The sequence below is a fragment of the Nannobrachium achirus genome (assembly GCF_963921795.1).
Source record: "Nannobrachium achirus genome assembly, chromosome: 13".
NCBI classification, from domain to species: domain Eukaryota; kingdom Metazoa; phylum Chordata; class Actinopteri; order Myctophiformes; family Myctophidae; genus Nannobrachium; species Nannobrachium achirus.
In genome coordinates, this window is record NC_137833.1 from 20670030 (window position 1) to 20697557 (window position 27528).

The 27528-nt window shown below is 40.4% G+C and overlaps 1 protein-coding gene across 1 annotated transcript in view; it reads left to right on the top strand.

Moving 5' to 3' along the window:
* plpp4 (phospholipid phosphatase 4) overlaps positions 1 to 27528 on the top strand; it is a gene marked incomplete at both ends in the record, with an annotated part of 66866 nt that overhangs the window by 23365 nt on the left and 15973 nt on the right. Inside the window, 4 exons of the mRNA XM_080739834.1 lie at positions 7507 to 7615; positions 13518 to 13608; positions 15912 to 15975; positions 17065 to 17189. Of these exons, the coding sequence (XP_080595960.1) occupies positions 7507 to 7615; positions 13518 to 13608; positions 15912 to 15975; positions 17065 to 17189 (389 nt within the window). The remainder of the gene's footprint in view (positions 1 to 7506; positions 7616 to 13517; positions 13609 to 15911; positions 15976 to 17064; positions 17190 to 27528) is intronic.

Sequence of the window (27528 nt, forward strand, 5' to 3'; positions counted from 1 at the left end):
ATGCTGTTATGATACTGCCTCACATCCATCATTTCTTCATCCATCTACACTAACATACCGGTATGCTCAGGTGTCATAGCTTTCTGATATCAGTTAAGTTACAAACATCATTGATAATGCTGTATCCAATGGATGAAAAATCTAACAAACCACAGTACGTAATGTCAGTTGTAGCGTGAATCATAGTCAGAGAGCTAAACAAGCTACTCCAACAAATGGTCCTTTTTTGAACGTGGACTTATGGTATACCGTCTGTCCATTGAATGTTAACAACCCCCTTGAATAAGAGACCGTTACCTAGGCCTGACAAGGCATTTAACATAACGTTTTCAAAAAGCGTGTGGTACTTTTAAAAATTGCTGTATTTATTTAGTCATTTTTAGACTATATTTCAGTCAGGAGAGTAGCCTGACACTTGCTTCCATCTGCAGCAGTTTCTGGGATGGGCGTTGCCAAAGAGGCAGTCTTCTGCGATTGGTTCACCGCCGGACCAATCACAACAGTAGCAAAGCAGATGACGTAGTTGTTATTGGTGTTATGTGGCTGGCTAACCTGTTGCTTGCTATACTTGCTAACCAAAGAAACAGGCAGAATAGGAGTGCTACGAACTAGTAATCAAACACAGTAAAAAATGTCTGCTACTGATGTTTCATAGTGAGATCGATACGATCGCATGTTACCACGGCCGGCGACGCGATGTTTATGTTTGGTAATGTGCGGTACGGTCCGTCCAGCGGCGGTGCTGGGTTACTTGGAATCGCACGTGAGTTCTGGGAGAACCCCACCCACGCTGCTCACAAGCCCTGACGTCATCGAGTTGAATCGACGCTGATTCGCCGTACGGATTTTCAACCGTGGAAAACCTCTTCAATGAGAGCGTCACCAGACCCCTGAATCGCCGAAACATATTTTTAAAGGGGCTTGACTAGCGAATCAGGGTCTGGAACCAGGCTATCAGGAGAGTGTAGAGAGACAGGAAACCAAGGGCAAAGAGAGGAGAGACATGCAAGACAAGATGGGTGTCTGATTCAAACTTGGATCCTCACACTCATAGAAGCATATCACCTGAGCCAAAAGGCACCCCATGGTTCTGCTATGAGCTGGCAGGGGGGCCCCGCATCTTGATGCAACTCTGATGAAAGTAGAAAAGATCAGAAAAAAAGTGAAGTGTGCTTAGGAGCTCTTTGGTAGGAAACTGAAGAATCAAAAGAAAAAAAGGAAACTAAGGCACTCTTCTTTAAAAGTCTTTAATTCATAGTGGCTAGTTCATAAATATGGTTACAAATGGGATAACCCACGCGTTTCGGCTTTAACCAGCCTTCCTCAGGGTCCGCAGTGCTCAGTTGCGATTGAATCAAATGAGAACCCGCTTTGTCCATTGTGCTTTTATGTACCAGTAAACAAGAGTTCGCTGTAAAGAAATCTTTGAACCATGAAAAGACACACGCACGCACACACGCACGCACGCAAGCACGCACACACACAGTAGGAGTGCTTTGAACCCAATAAGGTTCAAATACTCCACAGCATGTTAGATTGGGGTGCATCCGGAGTCTGTCATTAACAGTGGTGGAAACAGTACTCAATTATTTTAAGTAAAAGTATCAATACTGCAATGTAGAAATAATCTGTTACAAGTAAAAGTCCAGAATTAATGTATCTGTATCAAAATGTTCTTAAAGTACCAAAAGTAAAAGTACTCATTGTGCAGAATTTCCCATTTCACAAGTTCAAAATGCAATAAATCAAGCTCACAATGCGCACTGTGAGCTTGTAGATCTGCTATTTTCAAATGGCCAAAATAAATAGGGCTGAAGTGGTTAATGTTTTGTATAATTTGTAATAATAATCAAAAGTAACCAATAACTAAAGTTCTCAAAATATTGTTGTGGAGTAAAATTACAATATTTGCCTCTGAGATATAGTGGAGTAGAACAAAGTATTAGTACAGTACTTAAATAAATGTACTTAGTTACTTTACACCACTGGCATCCGGAGTCTGTCATTAGTGTCAACAGATCTGATATTAGCTCCACTAATGGGGTGATGATCAACACTCTCCTTTCACCTTCACGCTGACAAATGTATCCCCCGTCTCCACGTGGAAAGGACATGCTTCTTATTGCTGAGATATTGGTTCACTAAATCACAATATAAATAGCATTCATTTCAGCTACAGACAGCGCACCTCTTGCTGGAATAACAACATAATGATTAATACTGACTGTGTTTGGCTCTGAGCCTATTGCGGTCTCTTTTGATGAAGTTTTATAAATGAATTAGGGAACGTGGGGCGAAAGTCCAATCTGAATGCCAAGCCAAGAAGAAGAATGTGTGGGACACATTGATCCATTGGAGGTGATTTTGATACTATTTCTCCAACGGGAAGGTCATTATCCCATGTCCATGACAGTTACTTTCAGTTTCATTTTCATTTAATTGATTCATTCCACTTGGTGCATATTTCATGCTTATTGTTGCTCTTAAACCAGACGTTTCCATGACATCGTTTGTTGTAGCTGTTTTTGTTTTGGTTCCTCCTGCTCAATTAACTAATTTAATTAACTTTAATATTTTCTATTATTTTACTAATATGATTTTGTTTTGTTTGCTTTGGAAGTAGCAGTGGTACAGGAGGTTAAGTGCCTGTCTAGGAGCAGGAAGGTTCCAAGGTCGATCCGCCTCTTCCTGGTTATGTGTCAAAGAGTCCTTGAGCAAGACTGCTCCTGATGAGCAGGTCAGTACTGCTCGTGGACTAGAATAAGCATTATTTAAATGCAAACCATGTATAATTTCCCATCTATATTCAACCATTGTACAAAACTTTCATTTAGCCTAGAATGTTGCCCGGCTGTAATACAGTTGTCAGTTTGATGTGAGCTTTGATTGAACTTTCATTTACTTTAAGTGAGGTGATCGTGTGGGCAGCAAAATGAAACCCACCCATGCAGACGTCCTCCACCAACAGATCACTCTTCATCTTTTTCTGCTTAGCCAGTGTGAGTGTGATCAATCATTATTATTATTATTTATTGTATTATTTAAATGCTGGGGTAAATGCAGGCAGTACAGTAGTTAATGACTTAGGATGCAGCGGAGGCTCTGCTTGGTGTGTGTGTGTGTGTGTGTGTGTGTGTGTGTGTGTGTGTGTGTGTGTGTGTGTGTGTGTGTGTGTGTGTGTGTGTGTGTGTGTGTGTGTGTGCGCGCGCGCGTGCATGCATGCGCGCGTGTGTGTGTGTGTGTGTGTGTGTGTGTGTGTGTGTGTGTGTGTGTGTTCGATGGGTACTAGGCATGGATATGTCTTCACTGACTCTATCTCAGTATCAGCTCATAATCCTCTGGGACTTTAATAACATTCTCAGTCTGAACAACGGTGCAGATGAGCAGGGTAGGGACGGGAGGGATGAGTTATTTATGAAGCAAATAGTGTCATTAGCACAGTGTAATTTATTTGGTGATGTTTAGGGTAAATGTAATGCGGCTGAAGTGAATCGTGCGCGGAGACTCAGCAAGGTGTAAAATGAGGCATTGATCAGTCTGTTCTCTAAGATGTTGCATACTAATCAGCAGAGATGCCGCTAGACCCCAGAGTGTTGTTTTGTTGTTCTTTTTATTGTCTCCACCAGCCGAAGGCTGAGGGAGAGTATGTTTTCCCCTCCGTCCGTGCGTCCGTCCGTGCGTCCGTGCGTCCGTGCGTCCGTCCGTGCGTCCGTGCGTCCTCGCAGTTTGTGAACAGCTAATCTCAGTCACCGTTGGCCCGATCGCTGCCAAACTGAGCACACACACTCCCTGGATGCCAATCTAGAACCTCTGCCCCACATTTTTCAAATCAGCCTCATGGTGGCGCTATAACAGGCCGATTTGTGTGGCCTGGTTGTTACCAGCTAATCTCCGGCGCCGTTGGCCCGATCGCTGCCAAACTGAGCACACACACTCCCTGGATGCTAATTCAGAACCTCTGCCCCACATTTTTTAAATCAGCCTCATGGTGGCGCTATAACAGGCCGATTTGTGTGGCCTGGTGGAGACCTGTGCTCGGAAGAGCACTGCTTCTAGTTTGGTTTGTAATCAGCTACTTTTAAACATGCATAGATGAGATCCTTGTTCTAACATTGCGACTTCTTGAAGATGAATTCCTGTTGGTCCATCCATCCATCCAGCTCAAGATAGCTCAAAAACTACTGGTTGGATTGCGATGGAATTTGATGTGCACCTTATTTTCTGCAGTGGAGGACCTACCGGTATACTGATTTGAGGGACCTAATGGCATTTCCTTCAGTGCCACCCTGAGGCCACAATTTCCACTTTTACACAAGATATTTCAAAACTTGATGGGCAGATTGCCATGAAAGTTTCTGAGCGCATTCATGTTCCCTGGAGGATGTAACCTAACAATTTGATTGACCTTACGGCATTTCACCGACTTCCTACTTTGCACACGGAAAGGTTTTTAATCTATAATGTCCATGTTGCAGAATGAAACGTACAGATCTTGGTGACCCAATGCATGGCCTTTCCTCTACTGGCACTCATATTTTAACTGCCCTTTTCAGTGTCTGGCACTTTGTTTTCATTCAATTGAAAGCTTTTGCTGTTGTTTACAATATGTTAGTCATTCAGCAAATAGGCCTATACAATATACCACCCACCACCCTCACCCTATTTTTAGCTGCTCTAGTTCGTGGCAGTTGAAACTATTTTGGTCCGCGCGGGCGGGTGTAAGAAGCGATGTGTCTAGGGACCAGTAATGGGGCTTTTAAATTCTTGAGTCTTGTTTGAAATATTGTCAGCCACACACCCTGCTTCACATTCCTTGACACATTGGAGTTCCACTGGAGCTTTAGATACAAAGTGCCCTCCCTGATCAAGTGCAAATAATGTTTAGGGAGTGGAGACCATTTTTAATCTCCAACAGGAGATTGATTTCCACCGGCTGTCCGTCCCTGAGTGAGTGAGTCACACGTCACACGTCACACTTTTGCCCTGCTCATATCTCCACAACCGTTGCCCCCATCCATGCCAAATTTTGCACACACACTCCTTACCTGCCAAACTACAACCTCCAAGGACCCCCGGAGCTCCAGGGACCCCCAGGGGGACCCCCAGGTGTAAAAAATGACCAAATGTGCAAAAATGACCAAATGACCACCCCAACGGGGCTGCTCACGGGGAATTCCTGGGGACCACCCACTCCTGGTGCTCCAGAACGGATGCAAAAGTGGTGGCGCCCCCAGTGGAGGACCCCCTCCACTGCAGCTCACATAAAATGCCGTAACTCGGGCTAGGAGCGTCCGGGAGAGCCGGGGCCGGTACCTATTCGTCCGCCAAGGCAACGCGGAGACCCCACCCCTCATTTCTCACATGGCCCTCTTCTAGCGCCACCTTCAGGCCGATTTTTAAAACACATTTTTGGACACTGCTCCTACAGTTTTTGCCCTAAAATCACGCAAATCGCTACACAGTATGTCTACACTCATCCCATCAACATGAATCTGTCCCATATAGCGCCACCTTCAGGCCGATTTTTAAAAACACATTTTTGGACACTGCTCCTACAGATTTTGCCCTAAAATCACGAAAATCACTACACAGCATGTCTACACTCATGTCATCAACATGGATCAGGAAGATTTTGGAAAAACAACTTTTTGCCCTATTTGTGGAGATAAGCGACCTACGGTCGCTTATCTCCCGATTAGGGAGTCTTACTGGTGTGTTCATCCCTGTGAGAGTGTGTGTGTGTATGTGTGTGTGTGTGTGCGTGCGTGCGTGCGTGCGTGCGTGCGTGCGTGCGCGCGTGCGCGTGTGTGTGTCTGACCACAGCTACAGTAATTCACATACTACTAGCCCAGATCAGGGGTGTCCAAAACAAAGTGTGGCCCAGGGGCCAAATGCGGCCCGCGGCTTCATTCCTAAATTGTATTATAAATGTCCCGCCAGCACCGTCAAACAAGAATATTTCCCCAGAGTATAATTTGTCAGGATTCCTTGTTCCCTGTCATTCTGAAGGGGTCAAAGAAAGGCTATTTTATGGTATTTCTTTACCTTGCACGTCTGGTTACATTTGGTAATGTGAAATATGGCTGAGTTTTGTTTTGTTCAGAGCACACACCTGACAAAAACCATTGATATTATTAAATATTGATGATGAGAGTTAAATAAAATTGCTTAAATGTAATGCATAGTATGTGACTTTGTTATGGAGATATAGTCGGCCCTTGGGTGTTTTAATATGTTCTAATGTGGCCCCCTTTGAAAAAGGTTTGGACACCCCTGGCCTAGATACATGGGACCACAACGGAAACAATCCCCAGGACATTTGTGTGTTATCCTTTCAGCTCAAATGTCTGACTGTACTGTACATTGTACTGTTTACATTTCTGTCTAAAGTATTCAATCAATTAATCAATCAATCAATAGATCAGGATCACATTTATTTTGGATACTGACAATGGGCCAAGGACCTCAATTCTCAAATACTTTTCAAATTGGTTAATGGCTTATGGGATCAATATTACTAACTAGCCATACACTCCAGTCTGTCAGGACGGAGTAGACCAATGACAGACATGCATGATGCTGCATGAATACAAATCTACCCCGCCCCCTCCAATCTTAAATCATTACTATAACTACAGTTGAACATGAATATAGATTATGTTCATTGAATATGTTTTACAATTCCAGTAAACAGTTGTATTTGTGCCTACTGATACACACATCCACATACAAGAGCGTGCACGCACGAGAGAGAGAAAGAGAGAGAGAGAGGAGAGAAAGAGGGGGGAAAAGAGAGACGCACTCACTCACTCACTCACTCACTCACTCACTCACTCACTCACTCACTCACTACAGTATACTATGTAAATATTTTAGAGTGGGGTGGACAAAACCTCAACACACAGAATAAGGTCACATCTGGCACATCGCTGATGGTCCATGAGCAGGCTAGAGAACAAGCTATATTTTTGTTTATCCAGCATGAGTTACCAGTCTATCAAGAACGAAACAAACAAGCCCCCTGCCCTCACTTAACCGGGGACTTTGATGTGTTCTGACAGGGTAATGGACAAACAACATTTGTTATCAGAGGAATATTGTGTTCTGTATGAAAGAACATTGCAAAAACGTGGAAATAGTGATACTCCAATAGAAAACAAATGCAATGCATTTTATTTGTGTGCACTTCTTCAGGCTGCTAAAGAATTTTGGCCAGAGCCATCATCAAGCATATTGTGTTATTATTTGTATTCTGTCTTGACTTAATGTTGATATTTGTTAACAAGTGGATCCCTGGGCAAACCAAGTGGAGAACAACAGCGGAACAGACTGCTACTGATGATAATTTATTTTATACGTCAACACAACATTATGGTGCAATAAAATAAAGATTAGCTTGGAAAACATTTTGCCAAAAAAAAAAAGAAAAGAAAAGAAAAGAAATAGAAAAAAGAAAATATTATGCAAACAGCAGCAGTAATCAATGTTTATTATGGTGTGCCACAGATTCACAGAGTTCCTGGAGCCTTTTGAGAGAGTTATCCAACCAGAAGAGCTTTGGCTGTACAAAAACCCTTTGGTGGAGTCAGATCACATACCCAAGAGGGTTATGTTCGTAAGTAGCCTCTCTGATTACACATCTCTCCCATTACACAAGCAATCAATTCTCACAAGTTGATCATCATTACTGTCAGAGACCTCCCCGTCTGCAATGTTTTTGTCACTGCCACTGAGCCTTTGTTGAAGTCTTAGCAAGTGTTCAGAAATCATTTTGGTAGATCAATATTGTCAGGGGGAGATCTCTGACATCAAAGAAAAGGACCCACTCACTGTCAGGAACGTTACAGAGCTACTGTATAAGTCTCACTGAGAGAGTGGCATTGCTGTCAAGTGTGCAATTTGTGAATGAAGCTGCACAAATTGCCATGTTTGTTTCAGTGTGCAAAGGCCCTGTATACAGGACAAATCGAGATGGATCCAAAAGGAAATAGGAATATTAATAAATACTTCAACTACAAAGCTGCTTCACAAGAATAATATTTGTGTAATGATTTTGCTGAAACTACAATAACGCTTTACGAGTTTCACTGTGGCATTTCCTGTTCGTACACATACTGTAATATCTGAAGAGGTAGCATCACCGAAACCTGACTGGGGATGGAAAGTATTGCAATAGATGGAGCCAGAACACACTTCTATCACTTTTGAGGATGCCATTGCCACTCAAACAGAGCTCCTGCTGCAGAGCTCGCTGAGGGAGTGCGTTGTTTGCATCTCTGGGGGCAAGCTAATAGGGGATAACATTTTCTAAGCCCAGTTATAATTTGAGGACAGATATGTTTTTAGGTCAGTTTTAAGTTTGGATGGGGAGTCGGCAAGTTTTGTGTAAACAGGATCCTATTGGCTTAATGACAAAAAACAAACCAGATGTTCAGCCTCTAAAAAAGAATGCACGCGTAAATAAGAACACAAAGCCACACCCTCCTGGCTATGACCAACCGTTTATAGGGAAACACAACATAAAAAATGGAACAGTTGAGTGAGCACAATGTTAGAACAAAATTGAGTTTTTTTTCTAACAGCTACAGTATAAGTCGAATGCCTGATATAGTCTGCCTGCTACAACCTAATTACACAGCGCGAACCAACGGGATGTTAATGATGTGGATGAGGCTGGTCTATACACAATTATTACACGGATAAACAACCATTCTCCACTGCATCAAGCAAGCAGCCATCACTCTCCATGAGCTGAATACAATGAAATGAATCATAAACTTGATTATGTATGAATGAAATAATTGTATTTTCTCACAAACTGAATTTATAATTTTGAAAGACTAATGAATCATAAACTTGAATATGTATGAATGAAATAATTGTATTTTCTCACAAACTGAATTTATAATTTTGAAAGACTACTTATCACACTAATTGATAACAGGTGTACTTTGACAGCCAAACATCCTTCAAGTGTACCTTTTCTCATGATGATCACATTAATATTAATATTGTTAACCATGCAGCGGCACATAAATGCACTGGTAGTTAACTACTATATTTCATAATTTTTAATTACCATTTCAGTGTATTCCATTAAAGAATTATGACAGAAATCACAAACTTGAGTGCCAGTGAAAGTCTCACAATGACAGGCCGCTAAAATGTCAGTGGCAGAGAATAGGCATATAAGGCATATCATGACCCCTGTTCATGATATGAATCTTTGAGTTAAGTGTTCTTAATGCTGACGTCCGGCAGACACTCCCCATCCTTGTCATTTGCCTGAAAATGGCCCTGAAATGGTTGAAAGTTATCAGGGAATAAAAATAGTCTGGAACGATTTCCTGTAACGTATGTGACATTTCACTAAAGACTTTCATTAAGATGTACTAGCCTGGATCCAGCCCCAAGAGTTTCTCATTTATGTATAATCTATTGCACATTTATCATTGATTTTACGCATGTCCCCTTTTCCTTTGGTGCTGAGCAAAACTAAAAAATACTGAAATTAAATTTGATTTAACTATTACTGTATGCTAAAAAAAAGTGTATTACTGTTTATATTATTGTTTGTATTTTACACTTTTTTAATTTATCCATGGTACCATTATAGATTTGTGATATAGGATAGTGGGACTGACTGTTTCATAGAGCCTGCTTTATGGAATGTATTACCGCAATTGCCGGACTATAAGCCGTTGCCTTTTTTCCCATGTTTTGAACCCTGCAGCTTATATAGAGATTTTTACAGCTAACGGCCAGTTAGTTAGTTTTACAATGGTCTTTAGCAAGGATTTATATATAGATTTATACAGCTAACAGCCACCAGGGGCGCTCTAGGGGGAAGCAGGAAGGACACCTGCGGATTATAGTCAGGTGCGGCTTATATATGTAAACAATTACGGTAGTCAAGCAATTACGGTAATTACCTGGTCAATGATATTGACTCATCAGTGCATACTGGGACAAAGAGACAAAGCTTCACACAGCAAAGAGAGTCAGGCAAATTGACTACTTCGATTGCTCAATGCCAGTAAAATGGCTGGCACGTGCACGCACTCTTTTATACTCCAACATCTGTGAGAATGTCACCGGGTGACGCAAAAGTGAAATTGGTCCTAGGGCCAAGATACCTCCCTCGAACAAAGGCACCATTTTGTGTAATGAGATTTTCATTCAAAGCTTCCATGTTTAAATCATTAGCCATGTCCCTAGGTCTCTTTCTACCAGCATGAAAACAAGGCAATTTCATCACCAATTATTTTAACTCTATCAGAGGAGGGACCCACCTCAGAGCAACAAAACTTTCCCCACTGATGTTTTCCAAGGACCGAAACATGTTTCCATGGCAACTAAAATCCAGCAAGCAGTCTAAGGCCACCATCATCTCACGCTAACCACTGCTTCCCCCATGACTCACATCTTAAACTTGACACAAAATTATAATTAAAACCCTAAGGACGCATTTGTGCAGTGGTTTAAGTTTTCAAAGCAGCACCTGATAACACTATCACCCTACTACACGCAGCAGTATTATAGTTTTTCCCCATCACCCGCATAAATTCAGTTTTGTATGTGGAAGCACCAATGTAAAAAACAGTGGTGTGATTTCATTACACCGTCCCGACAATCTTTTCAGTAAGTGAGTTACACAGGACTGCAGTATCTCAACCTCTCAAGCAGGGGTGTCACAAGTGGGACAGAGTTACTAGGAACCAAGGTGGAGGGGCCTTAATTATTTTATGCTTTAACTATTGAAAAATAGCAGATACACAAGCTCACAGCGCGGCACTCTGCAAGCTCGTAGATCTTCTATTTTTGAAAAGTCGTGAAAATGTGTGCAAATCTTTGAATATATATATTTTTGGAGCGAACATTTGTAACTCAAATTTTGCTTCTGGGGGGTCCCTGGAACTAAATATTTTGAGATGGGGGTCCGTGGCCAAATACATATCATTTTGAGGGTCCTTCTCAGAAGGATTTGAAATATTCAAAGACTTCAAAAACTTCAAAAATAGCAGATCTACAAGCTCGCAGCGCGGAATCGGTGCCACGCTGTGAGCTTGTATATCTGCTATTTTTCCATAGGCTTTTATGAACATCCTGAACAGATTTTGAGTTGCTTCATTCAATATTTAGTTATCAGGCCCTCCAGGCCCAGTTCCTCTCTACACACCCATTGTAACTTCAAACTCCATTTTAACCATGATAGATTCATTAAAAACAACCATTATTTTTTTAACAATAACTTTTTTCATTTATTTTTAACAATTAATCTTTGTATTAAATACTTTTCATTTTCCCAAAGATTTTTTTTTAAATGAAATGTATAAATTGAAAAAAAAAAAAAAAAAAAAAAAAAACAACACTGCCTGCTCACGTATTAGGAGTGTAGTATGAGTCAACAGAAAAATATAATGGGTGTTTTTAATGAATCTATCATGGTTAAAATGGAGTTTGAAGTTACAATGGGTGTGTATGTGGAGAGGCTCTGGATCAAGCCTCCTGATAACATTTACATCAAATATCTAAATATTGAATCAAGCAAATTAAAAACTGTTCAGGGTGTTCATAAAAGCCTGATTAGATGATAAAATTACCAAAAGTCTTTTTGAAAGTGAAATATCCCTTTAAAGCATTCATGGGGGGCCCACAGTGAATCCTTGTGCCCAGGGCCCAGAATTTGGTGCGACGCCCCTGCTCTCAAGGCCAGGCGAAGTGGCTGCACCCACAAGAACCAGGTTCTATAATTTCAAGGTTTCTTCCGTTATAGATTTGTATTCCTTGCCACCAACACCAAGTGCTTACTGCTTGCTCACGAGGGATTGATCATGCATGGGCCTCAGTAAATTAAAGAGTAATTGGTCTTGACCTTGTAATCTACCCTTGGAGTGAGTCAGAGTGAAACTGTATTTAAGCCGGTTAATGACCTTATGAGTCCAGTTTTGAGCAGGGGTGTAACATAGCCTACAGATAGAATATTATATGTGAGCTTGGTTTCGTGTACAGTATCTCTGTGGGCGTTAAGAATGTAAGAGCTTGTCTCTAAGAACGAGTTGGGGCACGGCTGTATCATGTACTTTGTTCAAGCTGTTATTTCTATACAGTGTCATTTCCTTACGATGTGCTTTAATCCAAAGCACTATTCGTCCCACACAGTAAATTGTTATGTATTGCACATTAGCCTACTATAATTGGAGTGGAGCTATATGCACTATAGTGTTATATAGGGATACAGGTCCCTTGGGCACCTAAGCCAATTCAATTCAGTTCTTGTTTATCCATGAAATGACTGTCTATCCCAGGTTTTTATAGCAATTTGTAGCATTTGAAGAAATATGGGGCCTTAAACTTAATTTAAGAAATTATTATATATGTATTTGGCCTCTCATTTAAAAAATATAATCTAAAATATAAACAATATTTAAATCAAATCAAATAAACGTACATATTTTTAGCGGTGGTCACACCGTCTCCTTAGCGTGACTGTGTGTGTAGGTATGTTAGTTTGTTAGTAACTTTGGCAATTGCATTGGTGACCAGTGGCAGGCCTGGGCGCTGTTGAGCACACACACAGACACACACACACACACACACACACACACACACACACACACACACACACACACACACACACAGACACACAGACACACACACACACACACACACACACACACACACACACACACACACACACACACACACACACACACACACACACACACACTCTCAGGGGCATGCTGTTGTGGGCACAAATACAATAGTGCACTCATTTAAATGTTCATTTTGACATTATACATGGTTGAAAGTGTCACTGAGAAGAACATACAGTCCAACTACTTCAGAGTGGAAAGAAAAAGTGTCAGAGTTGGAAAAATAAATAAATCCTCAAGGGCACAGATAATTGAACTGATAGAAATTAATTCGCGCAAAATAAACCAGGGATCTTGCACTCATGGGAAATGCAATGTTGTGACACAATAACAGAGACCTATATACTACTCTTTGTATTCCTGCCTGTTGTTGCTTAAGGCGGAGAACATCTATTGAATCTGGCTTGAAAATAATTGTCATTTTCCGAGACACAAAGAATTACCTGGGCACGGAGGAAGCTCAAAAGCGAGAAATAAATATGTGTAGGAAACAGCACCGATTTCTTTTTTAAATCTCTCTTTTATACACCATATACATAATACTGTATGCATATTATGATACTATGCATATATAAATTATACACAGTATAGGCCTACTCCTTATATACTGTGTGTGTGTGTGTGTGTGTGTGTGTGTGTGTGTGTGTGTGTGTGTGTGTGTGTGTGTGTGTGTGTGTGTGTGTGTGTGTGTGTGTGTGTGTGTGTGTGTGCGCGAGTGTGTGTGCGTGTGAGATCAATTCTGAATATAGCTAGCTGACGTGTTACTCCCCTGAACAAACCTGGAAGACATAATATTGAAGGGCCTGTGGCATCCACAAGCATATAATATTGATGGGATAATTGTCTTAATTTTCTTCTCAGGCGATCTCATTCCTCACCCCTCTAGCAGTGATATTTGTGGTGAAGATTATTCGGAGGACAGATAAGACAGAGATCAAGGAGGCGTGTTTAGGTAAGTGTATCCAATATCTTGCATCATGACGTGTTCCTTTATTGTTGGTCACACATGACTTTAATCTTCTGCATATTACAAGGTCATGTAATCATACCACACAAATTACTACAACTCAAATGCTGCTATAACCTCTGTAAAGTATACAAAATTACCTTTAGAGGGCCTATTCTTTTGCTGATATTTCCCAGAAGAAATTATACATCCACTTTACTGTTGAATGTGCGCTTCATGGTATTTGAGTTATAGTCAATATGACACCATGCAGAGAGCTAGAGTATTTAAAACTGTGGCAACAGTGGGCATTTAAATCCCTTTCAAATGTCAAGCAATTTGTTGTGCCTTTCAACCGGTGGTCAAGGCACTCCTTTTATGCTGCTTTCCCCCTTTTTCCTTGTTTCTGTGCCGGAGAACATTAAGAAAGTTTAGCACAAATCCAATTAAAGAGACACAGAAAGATGAGGAGGGCAGGAGAGAGAGAGGGAATGGCTCAGTGCATCGGGGTAGAGATTACAATCCTGTGTAGTACTTAACACAGCCATTACAGCCTGCAGAGTTGCTGCTACTACAAGGCTTTATTGCAACGAGGAAAAACAGCATTAGTCAGAACAAGATAGAGGAGTCTGCTCTTCTGAACAAGTTGCATTCATTCACAGCAGTGTTTAAAATTATGGCTTCACAGAACACAGTTTTTCATCAATGTGTGTGCTATTTTCTAGTCAGTGCAAAGTAATCATCCATGATTCAATACTTGGAAATGAAACAAATCTGCATACAAATGACCAATATTTCTAACTAGCCACTATTGCAACGGATTTGGCGTTGCTGATATTGTGCATTGAACTTTTTAATACAGTGCAATATTTATCTAGCTTTGTTTTCCTATAGAAAAGACAGCATGTTCCATTACTGAAGTTAACCCATTAGCAGTCCTCATTTCCCCCAGCTTGCCAGACAGGGTCACAGGCAGGGGTCTATTCAGATTGGACATATTTATTAGGCCTACTACTGATTTAAAAGAGAATGTTTTTTTGTTTAAATCCCTGTCCATACTGCAATTGTCACTGTTAATGACTCACTGGTCTATGTGAGAAAACAAAGCCAGTTGAGTTAATTTCCCTATCAGTCTGTCACAGTAGAGCTTATTGTACGGAGAAACGCTGTGTGAAATGCTGCTCTATTTCAGTTTATGGGCTAACTGCTCAAGATTAACACATCTCATTCTGAGCTTTCATTTCAACGGCATTGAATTTGCACAAATTAACAAGCTGCTAAGTAACCAACGCTGCTCGGCTGAGTGCCGGGGACACAGGGTAAATGCACTTCCACTACAGGCTACTGGGTTTGAATCCGGAAGGCAGACACAGTCCGATGATGAGCCACAGTCTATAGTTGCATTGCTAATTAAACGCCTGTACACTTTCAATGCAACAGCAACCTGTCAACCGGCAACAGACAAGGTTAAGTACAGACCAAGTATGAATGGAGATGTGTTCTTTGATAAGGCATTGGTGAGAACAGGCTCTAATAAGGTAGACGTCTGCTTCTAGCACCACTGAGAGGACACTTCCTGGGCCTTTCCCTTCCTGTAACCAGCTGGGAGAAGTTGCTAATGAAAAATTATCACCTCACTCACATCATCCCTGGTTGATGTTCCCAGTTCACGCTCAGCGGGATCTAATTTAGAGCGGGTTATGAATAGATAGCATTAGGCACCATGGGAGACAGTAATCCCCTGTGTAAGTCGGGGTGGAGGGGTTGTACGTCACACTTCCAACATGATCCAAAAGCCTGAATCATACTGCATTGTGTCTCAAACAGAAATTAGCAGATCTACAAGCTCACATTGTGTCACAGCGCGACGTGCTGTATAAGCTTGTAGGTTGGGTATTTTCAATGTGCGACACTAGAGCAACCCCTTCTAAATCAGCCGTAAGGCTTCAGCCAACATGCCGCTGTCTCGTAAACGCAGAGAAATAATGAGAGCAATTTTACACGTCAATCGTGAATAAATTCCAATCCTCCCAGTTACCGCGACGAATCCCGTGAAGCCTGTAATTGGCTGTTTTATTTGCTCATTATGTCAGAAGAGTGGGCATGGAACCAGAAGAAACTTCATTGGATGGTAGCCTACAACTGAGCTAAACGTTTGGCCAGCAGCATTTCATGTGTTATCTGTGAAACAAATTAATGTCTGCAGTAAAATGCAGTGTCAGCCTCATCCGCCTCTCCACAAGGATAATTCTGATGCCACGCTGACGTTTGTAAAAATGACATTGTGTTAATCTGTCCTCCCCATCCAGCTGTGTCCCTGGCTCTGGCCTTGAATGGAGTTTTCACAAACACTATCAAGTTGATTGTTGGCAGGTACAGTATGCACAGAATAATTGAGGCAACACACACCACTTGCGCTGGCTCTTCTGTTCTGCAGGGAAGGGAATCAAATCCCCCAAAGATCCAATTTCTGCAGAAAAAAAGTGAATTCCTCTGCACACTAATTTCTAACCTCCAGGCACTGATTTATTGAAAAAGAACGATGTTTGATTTATTGAAAAAGGTCGACGTTTCGGGCCCCAAGGACCTTCCCACTCTCTTCCTCTTCTCTTTTGAAAGGTCCTTGCGACCAAAACAGATCTTTTTCAATAGATCAGCGCAGAGGTGATTAGAGTATGAGGGCAGAGGCAAATTGTATAGCCTAAGAAAATATCTTTATCCACTCTCAACCTGGAACCCCAATTTGTGACATTTTTGTTTTGTATTTTCAAATATCTTCACACATTTTCACAAATATCTAAAATATATCGCAGATCTACAAGCCCTGAATGTGTCAAGATGCAATGTGTTGTGAGCTGCTTGTCGCTATGAATACGTTTGCCTTTGGACTTGGCCAAGAGGCGGCTTCATGACCGCTGAAAATAGGCGAAATACAAGCTCACAACGCGTAGATCTGGTATTTTCGCCAAATGTTCAGCCCAGAATGGAGAGACTAGAGTTCGAGTACGGGTCTAGGCAACATTGACAGAACCACCAGCTCACAACATGTCTCATCACGACACATTGTGAGCTTGTAGATCAGCAATTTTCAAATAGGCAAAGTATAAAATAGGGCTAAAGTGGTTCATGTATACTTTGCTTTATAATATTACAATTTATATCCGCAAAGTAACTAGTAAATAAAGTTTTCAAATAAATGTAGTGGAGTAAAAGTACAATATTTGGATCCAAGATGTAGTGGAGTAGAAGTAAAAGTATCGGAAATAATCCAGTAAAGTACAAACACCTCAAAATTTTTACTTAAGTTCACTACTTAAGTAAATGTGCTTTTGTTACTTTACACCACTGCTCATGTTTTATTTAACAATTTGTGTCAAACATAATAATCTTCACATGGGAACTGTATGTCATGTTTCCTTTTTGCTTTTCCTCTATTTTGTGTTTTTTTATCTACTGTATCAGGCCCAGGCCAGACTATTTCCAGCGTTGCTTCCCAGATGGCCTGGTGAATGCTAAGATGCTTTGTACCGGAGAACCGGATCTTGTGGCTGAGGGACGCAAGAGCTTCCCGAGCAGCCATTCCTCCTGTGAGTAACAGCAGTGTTGATTTTGCCAGCAAAATATCATTTAGTTTTAGACATATTTTAGTAATCTGAAATGTTTTAGTTTTAACTAATTGTGGGCTCGCCTGGAAGGCGAGCACACGTATGTTATCTTCATTATTGTGGGCTCGCCTAAAGGCGAGCACACGTATGTTATCTTCATTATTTATTTCTATACTAGTCAGTATCCTAAAACTTTGGCGCGCTTCATCTCCTAAACGCTTACACCTTTCAACACCATTCAAATTTTTATGTGTTCAGCTTACTGAGGACAAGTGTGCGTGTATTTTTCTTTTTGAAATGTTTTGTAGTTTAATTATAAAAAAATAAAAATGTTTAACTTTAAGCACCCAATGCATTTCCAATGGGTCCCCAGAGTGGAGAGAAGGATAATAGACCCATGTTTATGTTAAGGCGCTGTGGCTGCAGTGTTCACACTTCAGATATGCTATCTATATCATTGCGTTCACACAGGTCTGCTCTCTGATTTGATCCAAATGTCTAAGCTGTGTGATGTATAAAACTATAGTTATAGTTAAAACTATAAATAAATGTCCCTCTCCACTCTACTGATTACACAGCTGTGATCAAGAATCAAGTCCGGGCGATGGGATGTAAATCCCATAGCCATATATCCTAGAGCCCGCAGGGACAGTCAGCCATATTAGTGGTTGTTGTTGGTTGTCAGGGAGATATCAAAACCAATGCATTTCCAAGTCAGATCCACAAACACAATAAAAGCCATGCTCCACTCCTCAGTCTGGAGTGGCCACATAGAAGAACGCCTTGGTTATAGACATAGTGGAGGACAGATGTGATCTGGGATTGTTAGCCTACAGTATATGCACTCAATATACTCCACTACAGTTGGAGTCCATTTGACAGTTGCTGGTTCCCAAACACAGAATCAAAAATGTAGATCTAGAACACATATAATATGTACAGTACAGTAAGGTTCAGTAGAGTACAGTAAAAGTACAGTAAGGTTCAGTAGAGTACAGTAAAGTACAGTAAGGTACAGAAAGGTACAGTACAGAAAGGTACAGTAGAGTACAGTACAGTAAGGTACAGTAAAGTACAATACAGTACAGTAAGGTACAGTAGAGTACAGTAAAGTACAATAAAGTACAGTAAAGTAGAATAAAGTACAGTAAGGTACAGTGGAGTACAGTAAAGTACAGTAGAGTACAGTAAAGTACAGTATAGTAAGGTACAGTAGAGTACAGTACAGTAAGGTACAGTACGGTACAGTAGAGTACAGTATAGTATAGTACAGTAAGGTACAGTACAGTACAGTAAGGTACAGTAGAGTACAGTACAGTAAGGTACAGTAGAGTACAGTAAAGTACAGTAAGTTACAGTAGAATACAGTAAAGTACAGTACAGTAGAGTACAGTAAAGTACAGTAAGTTACAGTACAGTACAGTACAGTACAGTACAGTACAGTAAGGTGCAGTACAGTATAGTAAGGTACAGTACAATACTGTAAGGTACTGTACCTTACAGTACCTTAAAGTATCCTATTTGTTGGGTTGGAACCGAGCCCACACTGTTTCGAAGGAACAGTATTTCTAGTGACAATATCTAACCGTCATATCAAGTTCTCCTCAAAACTTCGGTTCCTTTCTACTCCTACATACTTAGTGAGAAAATGAAAATAAAAACATCAATGTGTTCAGCTTACAGTGGCGAAGTGTGCTATTATTTTTTACAGCAATCGGCCAAATGGTGGCGCTGTAGGAAGCCTTCGAAAGTGCGATCTTTGAACAGGTATAGCTCATGCTGTGTTATACGTACAGCCATGAAACCTGTATACACTTATGCGTCTCCTCATGCCGAACAACTTTTACCCTCTAACTTTTGACCTCTGACCTTTAGGTCTCCCACAATTTGGAATTATATGAAAAACAGTAAAAATCTATCTCCTCCTGGGATTTTTGCATAACGCGCACAAAACTTTTTTCACATGAACTTTGGACCAATACGGTCAAACTAGTCTCGGCGGATTTCTTTTAAAGTGAAATATAATTTTTTAATAATTCAATCAATATTGCGGTTTTATGCAAATTATTCTTCGGCCTCTAAATCATACATGCAAAGTTACACGTTCATGGCATTTGGCAAAGATGTGGAGGGTTAGTCAAAGTATCACTGAAACCAATTTTATTCCAATCGGCCAAAGGGGGTCGCTATACGAAGCGTTTGAAAATCCAAACTTCAAACGGGCATAAGTCATGACTCGTTTCGTTTGAAGACATGCAACTTGTTACACGCGTGCTTTGACTCAAGCGGAAGACATCTGTGTCGTTGTTAAGTAAGCTCCGCCCTTCAATTTTCCGCCATTTTGAGCAGTTTGTAAAACGCGTAAACCCGCTATTATTCTGGAATTTTCGCGTCACGTGCACAAAACCTTTTTTACGTGAACTTTGGACCGATATCTAAAGATCTGTCAGATCGGATTTCTTTAACATTGAAACATGCTTTTTTAAATAATTCAAACAATATTGCATTTTTATGCAAATTATTCTTCTGCCTCTAAATCATACATGCAAAGTCACATTTTCATGACAAAATAGTGTAGAGGGTTAGTTCAAATATCACTTACCCCAAATGGCCAAAGGGGGGTGCTATATAATTTTGAGCAGTTTGTAAAACGCTTAAACCCGTTTTTATTCTAGGATTTTCTTTGCAATTTGCATGAAACATTCTACACGCAATCTAAGGACCTTTATCTAACATGCCTATGAAGTGCACACAAAAAAATTATAAAATAATAATAATAAATATAGCTGCAAGCAGAGATAAAGTGTCCAAAGCCAAAAACACCTCAAATCATGAACACAGCCTGGGATGTGCGTGAAATCTTGCAAGCACATTCCCAATAGGTCAAGGAACAGTTACCAACCTTCTCACATTGGCCTGTTAAAGCGCCACCAGCGGGTCAACTTTTGCACAACACATTTTTGGAACAAAATGGACCAATCTTTGACGTCAGTAACGTCAAAGAGAGCACTGCCTGCGATCTTGACATTTTGTGCTTTTATAGCCATTGTTTTCTGGCTTGAAGCGAGCCCACAATTGTTTCGAAGGAACAATATTTTTCTAGTGACAATATCTAACCGTCATATCAAGTTCTCCTCAAAACTTCGGTTCCTTTCTACTCCTACATACTTAGACAGAAAATGAAAATAAAAACATCAATGTGTTCAGCTTACAGTGGCGAAGTGTGCTATTATTTTTTACAGCAATCGGCCAAATGGTGGCGCTGTAGGAAGCCTTCGAAAGTGCGAACTTTGAACATATAGAGCTCATGCTCTGTTATACGTACAGTCATGAAACCTGTATACACCTATGCGTCTCCTCATGCCGAACAACTTTTACGCTCTGACTTTTGACCTCTGACCTTTAGATCCCCCAGAATTTTGAATTATATAAAAAACAGTAAAAATCTATCTCCTCCTGGGATTTTTGCGTTACGCACACAAAACTTTTTTCACATGAACTTTGGACCAATACGGTCAAACTAATCTCGGCGGATTTCTTTTAAAGTGAAATATAATTTTTTAATGATTCAATCAATATTGCGGTTTTATGCAAATTATTCTTCGGCCTCTAAATCATACATGCAAAGTTACACGTTCATGGCATTTGGCAAAGATGTGGAGGGTTAGTCAAAGTATCACTGAAACCAATTTTATTCCAATCGGCCAAAGGGGGGCGCTATACGAAGCGTTTGAAAATTCAAACTTCAAACGGGCATAAGTCATGACTCGTTTTGTTTGAAGACATGCAACTTGTTACACGCGTGCTTTGACTCAAGCGGAAGACATCTGTGTCGTTGTTAAGTAAGCTCCGCCCTTCGATTTTCCGCCATTTTGAGCAGTTTGTAAAACGCGTAAACCCGCTTTTATTCTGGAATTTTCGCTCCACGTGCACAAAACTTTTTTTACATGAACTTTGGACCGATATCTAAAGATCTGTCAGATCGGATTTCTTTAAAATTGAAACATGCTTTTTAAAATAAATTCAATGTATATTGCAGTTTTATGCAAATTATTCTTCTGCCTCTAAATCATACATGCAAAGTAACATGTTCATGGCATTTGGCAAAGATGTAGAGTGTTAGTCCAAATATCACTAAAACCAATCTTACTCCAATTGACCAAAGGGGGGCGCTATATCATTTTGAGCAGTTTGTGAAACGCTTAAACCCGTTAGGATTTTTTTTAGCAATTTGCATGAAACATTCTACACACAATCTAAGGACCTTTATCTAATATGCCTATGAAGTGCACACACACGAAAAAAATAAAATAATAATGAATATAGCTGCAAGCAGCGATAAAGTGGCCAAAGCCAAAAACACCTCAAATCATGAACACAGCCTGCAATGTGCGTGAAATCTTGCAAGCACATTCCCAATAGGTCAAGGAACAGATACCACCCTTCTTACATTGGCCTGTTATAGCGCCACCAGCGGGTCAACTTTTGCACAACACATTTTTGGAACAAAATGGACCAATCTTTGACGTCAGTAACGTCAAAGAGAGCACGGCCTGCGATCTTGACATTTTGTACTTTTATAGCCATTGTTTTCTGGCTTGAAGCGAGCCCACAATTGTTTCGAAGGAACAATATTTTTCTAGTTGTGGGCTCGCCTATAAGGCGAGCACACTTTAGATATTGTCATTATTTATTTATTTATAAGTAGACGGGATCTTCGGTTCCTTTCTACTCCTACATACTTAGTGAGAAAATGAAAATAAAAACATCAATGTGTTCAGCTTACAGTGGTGAAGTGTGCTATTATTTATTATAGCAATCGGCCAAATGGTGGCGCTGTAGGAAGCCTTCGAAAGTGCGATCTTTGAACAGGTATAGCTCATGCTGTGTTATACGTACAGCCATGAAACCTGTATACACTTATGCGTCTCCTCATGCCGAACAACTTTTACCCTCTAACTTTTGACCTCTGACCTTTAGGTCTCCCACAATTCGGAATTATATGAAAAACAGTAAAAATCTATCTCCTCCTGGGATTTTCGCGTCAAGTGCACAAAACTTTTTTCACATGAACTTTGAACCTATATCTACACAGGCTATGTGGTGAGAAGTTTGTACGTTAAATAATGATTTTTTAATAATTCAATAAATATTGCGGTTTTATGCAAATTATTCTTCTGCCTCTAAATCATGCATGCAAAGTTACACGTTCATGGCATTTGGCAAAGATGTGGAGGGTTAGTCAAAGTATCACTGAAACCAATTTTATTCCAATCGGCCAAAGGGGGGCGCTATACGAAGCGTTTGAAAATTCAAACTTCAAACGGGCATAAGTCATGACTCGTTTCGTTTGAAGACATGCAACTTGTTACACGCGTGCTTTGACTCAAGCGGAAGACATCTGTGTCGTTGTTAAGTAAGCTCCGCCCTTCGATTTTCCGCCACTTTGAGCAGTTTGTAAAACGCGTAAACCCGCTTTTATTCTGGAATTTTCGCGTCACGTGCACAAAACATTTTTTTACATGAACTTTGGACCGATATCTAAAGATCTGTCAGATCGGATTTCTTTAACATTGAAACATGCTTTTTTAAATAATTCAAACAATATTGCATTTTTATGCAAATTATTCTTCTGCCTCTAAAACATACAAGCAAAGTCACATTTTCATGACAAAATAGTGTAGAGGGTTAGTTCAAATATCACTGAAACCAATCTTACCCCAAATGGCCAAAGGGGGGCGCTATATAATTTTGAGCAGTTTGTAAAACGCTTAAACCCGTTTTTATTCTAGGATTTTTTTTGCAATTTGCATGAAACATTCTACACGCAATCTAAGGACCTTTATCTAACATGCCTATGAAGTGCACACAAAAAAATTATAAAATAATAATAATAAATATAGCTGCAAGCAGCGATAAAGTGTCCAAAGCCAAAAACACCTCAAATCATGAACACAGCCTGGGATGTGCGTGAAATCTTGCAAGCACATTCCCAATAGGTCAAGGAACAGATACCAACCTTCTCACATTGGCCTGTTATAGCGCCACCAGCGGGTCAACTTTTGCACAACACATTTTTGGAACAAAATGGACCAATCTTTGACGTCAGTAACGTCAAAGAGAGCACTGCCTGCGATCTTGACATTTTGTGCTTTTATAGCCATTGTTTTCTGGCTTGAAGCGAGCCCACAATTGTTTCGAAGGAACAATATTTTTCTAGTTTATTTCTATACTATACTAGTCAGTATCCTCAAAACTTTGGCGCGCTTCATCTCTTAAACGCTTACACCTTTCAACACCATTCAAATTTTTATGTGTTCAGCTTACTGAGGACAAGTGTGCGTGTATTTTTCTTTTTGAAATGTTTTGTAGTATAATTATAAAAAAATAAAAATGTTTAACTTTAAGCACCCAATGCATTTCCAATGGGTTTAGTGAGGAAAGGGACCCATGTTTATATTAAGGCGCTGTGGCTGCAATATTCACACTTCAGATATGCTATTTATATCAATGCGTTCACACAGGTCTGCTCTCTGATTTGATCCAAATATCTAAGCTGTGTGATGTATAAAACTATAGTTATAGTTAAAACTATAAATAAATGTCCCTCTCCACTCTACTGATTACACAGCTGTGATCAAGAATCAAGTCCGGGCGATGGGATGTAAATCCCATAGCCATATATCCTAGAGCCCGCAGGGACAGTCAGCCATATTAGTGGTTGTTGTTGGTTGTCAGGGAGATATCAAAACCAATGCATTTCCAAGTCAGATCCACAAACACAATAAAAGCCATGCTCCACTCCTCAGTCTGGAGTGGCCACATAGAAGAACGCCTTGGTTATAGACATAGTGGAGGACAGATGTGATCTGGGATTGTTAGCCAATATGTATATGCACTCAATATACTCCACTACAGTTGGAGTCCATTTGACAGTTGCTGGTTCCCAAACACAGAATCAAAAATGTAGATCTAGAACACATAGAATATGTACAGTACAGTAAGGTTCAGTAGAGTACAGTAAAAGTACAGTAAGGTTCAGTAGAGTACAGTAAAGTACAGTAAGGTACAGAAAGGTACAGTACAGAAAGGTACAGTAGAGTACAGTACAGTAAGGTACAGTAAAGTACAATACAGTACAGTAAGGTACAGTAGAGTACAGTAAAGTACAGTAGAGTACAGTAAGGTACAGTAGAGTACAGTAAAGTACAGTATAGTAAGGTACAGTAGAGTACAGTACAGTAAGGTACAGTACGGCACAGTAGAGTACAGTACAGTATAGTACAGTAAGGTACAGTAGAGTACAGTAAAGTACAGTACAGTAAGGTACAGTACAGTAAGGTACAGTAGAGTACAGTAAAGTACAGTAAGGTACAGTACAGTAGAGTAGAGTAAAGTACAGTACAGTAAGGTACAGTAAGTTACAGTAGAGTACAGTAAAGTACAGTAAGGTACAGCAGAGTACAGTAAAGTACAGTACTGTAAGGTACAGTACAGTACAGTAGTGTACAGTAAAGTACAGTAAAGTACAGTAACGTACAGCACAGTAAGGTACAGCAAGATACAGTAGTGTACAGTAAAGTACAGTACAGTAAAGTACAATACAGTACAGTAAGGTACAGTAGAGTACAGTAAAGTACAGTAGAGTACAGTAAGGTACAGTAGAGTACAGTAAAGTACAGTATAGTAAGGTACAGTAGAGTACAGTACAGTAAGTTACAGTACGGCATAGTAGAGTACAGTACAGTATAGTACAGTAAGGTACAGTAGAGTACAGTTAAGTACAGTACAGTAAGGTACAGTACAGTAAGGTACAGTACAGTACAGTAAGGTACAGTAGAGTACAGTAAAGTACAGTACAGTAAGGTACAGTAGAGTACAGTAAAGTACAGTAAGTTACAGTAGAGTACAGTAAAGTACAGTAGAGTACAGTAAAGTACAGTAAGTTACAGTACAGTACAGTACAGTACAGTACAGTACAGTACAGTACAGTACAGTACAGTAAGGTGCAGTACAGTATAGTAAGGTACAGTACAATACTGTAGGGTACTGTACCTTACAGTACCTTAAAGTATCCTATTTGTTGGGTTGGAATCGAGCCCACACTGTTTCGAAGGAACAGTATTTCTAGTTATCATATGATTTTTGTCGACTAAATCTACAGCTGATTTTGTCAACAAAAATGTATTTTGGCGGTCCTTGATGACGTCGTAATGCCTGATTTTAGACTTGGTCGCATGCTGAAAATAGCAGATCTGCAAGCTCCCAACGCATCACAGTGTGATGAGTAGTTGTGAGCTTGTAGATTTGCTATTTTCACAGCGCAACACCCGAGCGCAACCAATTATACTGGATCTCTTCTCCACAGTCCCTCCTTAACATAATGTCTCCACTTATTTATCCGGTTTAAAAAATATCCAGCTTCGCGGCCAAAATATCCAGCTTCGTGTGGCCGGCACGTTCGAAATTGTCAGTAGCCTATATTTAGTCATCATAGCTTCGTTTCTATTTAGTTTCCATTTCGTTTTCCTCAGTGAAAAATGGTATAGTAGACGACAATTTTTCGTAATAGCTTTAGTCTACGAAATCACCACTGAGTAACATTCAAACTGCACCACTGGCAGCAGTGAGAACACACTGCCACACATCGAGGCACACGTCAACGCTGACACCTTAACTGCGGATGACTGTTGCTATTTGCCTAGCTTGATCTGCGAGGGCCTTGTGTGTGTGTTTCAATGCATCTCACCAAACAACCGATCCATCTTGAGTCTTGCGGCATGTTGAATAATTCAACACGCTGGTTTTGCTTTTGTCCAACAGCTACTTGCTTGGCACTATGTGGAGGAGGTGTATATGCTGTGGAGAGAGAGAGGTCCCTGACCTCCAATAACATACTCACCTAGTGGAACTGAGACTGCAGTGAAGCAAAGACAAAGCTCTCTCTTTTTTTTTTACATAACACAGACCCACTCCCAGTGGTGTGAAGTACTTTAAAGTACATTTACTTAAAGGGATATTCCACTTTCAAAAAAACTTTTGGTCATTGTATGGTCTAATCAGGCTTGTATGAACACCCTGAACAGTTTTTAATTTTCTTCATTCAGTATTTAGATATTTGATGTAAATGTTACCAGGCCCAACACGCCCAGGCCCTCTCCGCATACACACCCATTGTAACTTCAAACTCCATTTTAACCATGATAGATTCATTAAAAACACCCATTATTTTTTCTGGTGACTCATAATACCCTCCTAATATGTGAGCAGACCGTGTTTTTTTCAATAACCTTTTTCTTTTATTTTTAATAATTCTTTGGGAAAATGGAAAACATTAAATACAATAATATTGTACACCACACCACATGAGACTCAAAGAATAGGTTTAAACTGACCTAATATGTCCATATATGGGCATTCTCAGATATGGGCTTAATACTGATGGCATAAAAGGGATTCTATTGTAATCCCAGATATGGGCTTAATATTGTCACAACAGGTTAGCAGCTATAGACATTGAGGCGTTACTCACGGACAAGATACAAGATGTTACGGATTTCATCGTTAACTGCGACCAACGGTCGCAATCAAGCCAGCTCTAACCCAGCAAGCACGGTCAGGACATGGACCAATCAGTGACGTCTCGATTGGGGCCAGATCAAGGACAACCATGACTAGTCAGATCTAGCCTAGAATATCATCTGATTTCAACCAACATAAATCCTACCCACGAAAACAAACGTCCTGGATTAATCAGATCGAGGCCAGATAAATATCATAACTAGTCATATGTCCCAGAATATAACCTTACATGCTCATATCTCAACTAACATTACAAACAATAACAATAATACAGTCCATATGATGTCCTGGAAATGATGTCAAGATCATCCCCATGTGGGCTGTGATCTGGCCTAGTTCTGAACGTCACCGGAGGACGTTATCATAACGTCATCATGACGTCATTTGGCTTTCAGGGAATGTTGTTGTGTAGTTAGTCAGTTGGCCTGTGATTGAGAGAGCTGTACAGGGTGGGGACAGGGAGCACCCATATGCCATCATGTCCAGGGCGGAAACAAAATCCAATTTCCTGTCTTTGTCCCCTTCCAGTGTGTATGACAGAGTATGCCCACACATTGTGCTGCAGAGAATGCAGGCAGACAGTGATGTACAAATCTTTAAAGGAAGACATATATATGAGGGCCCTATTTTGAGGCAGGTGGATAGGCATGAGGAATGAATCGACAATTTCCGGAGGTGAAGTGGCATCGTTCTCCCAGTCTTTGGAGCGGAGTGGTGCAGTAGGGGGTCTGTCAAAGGC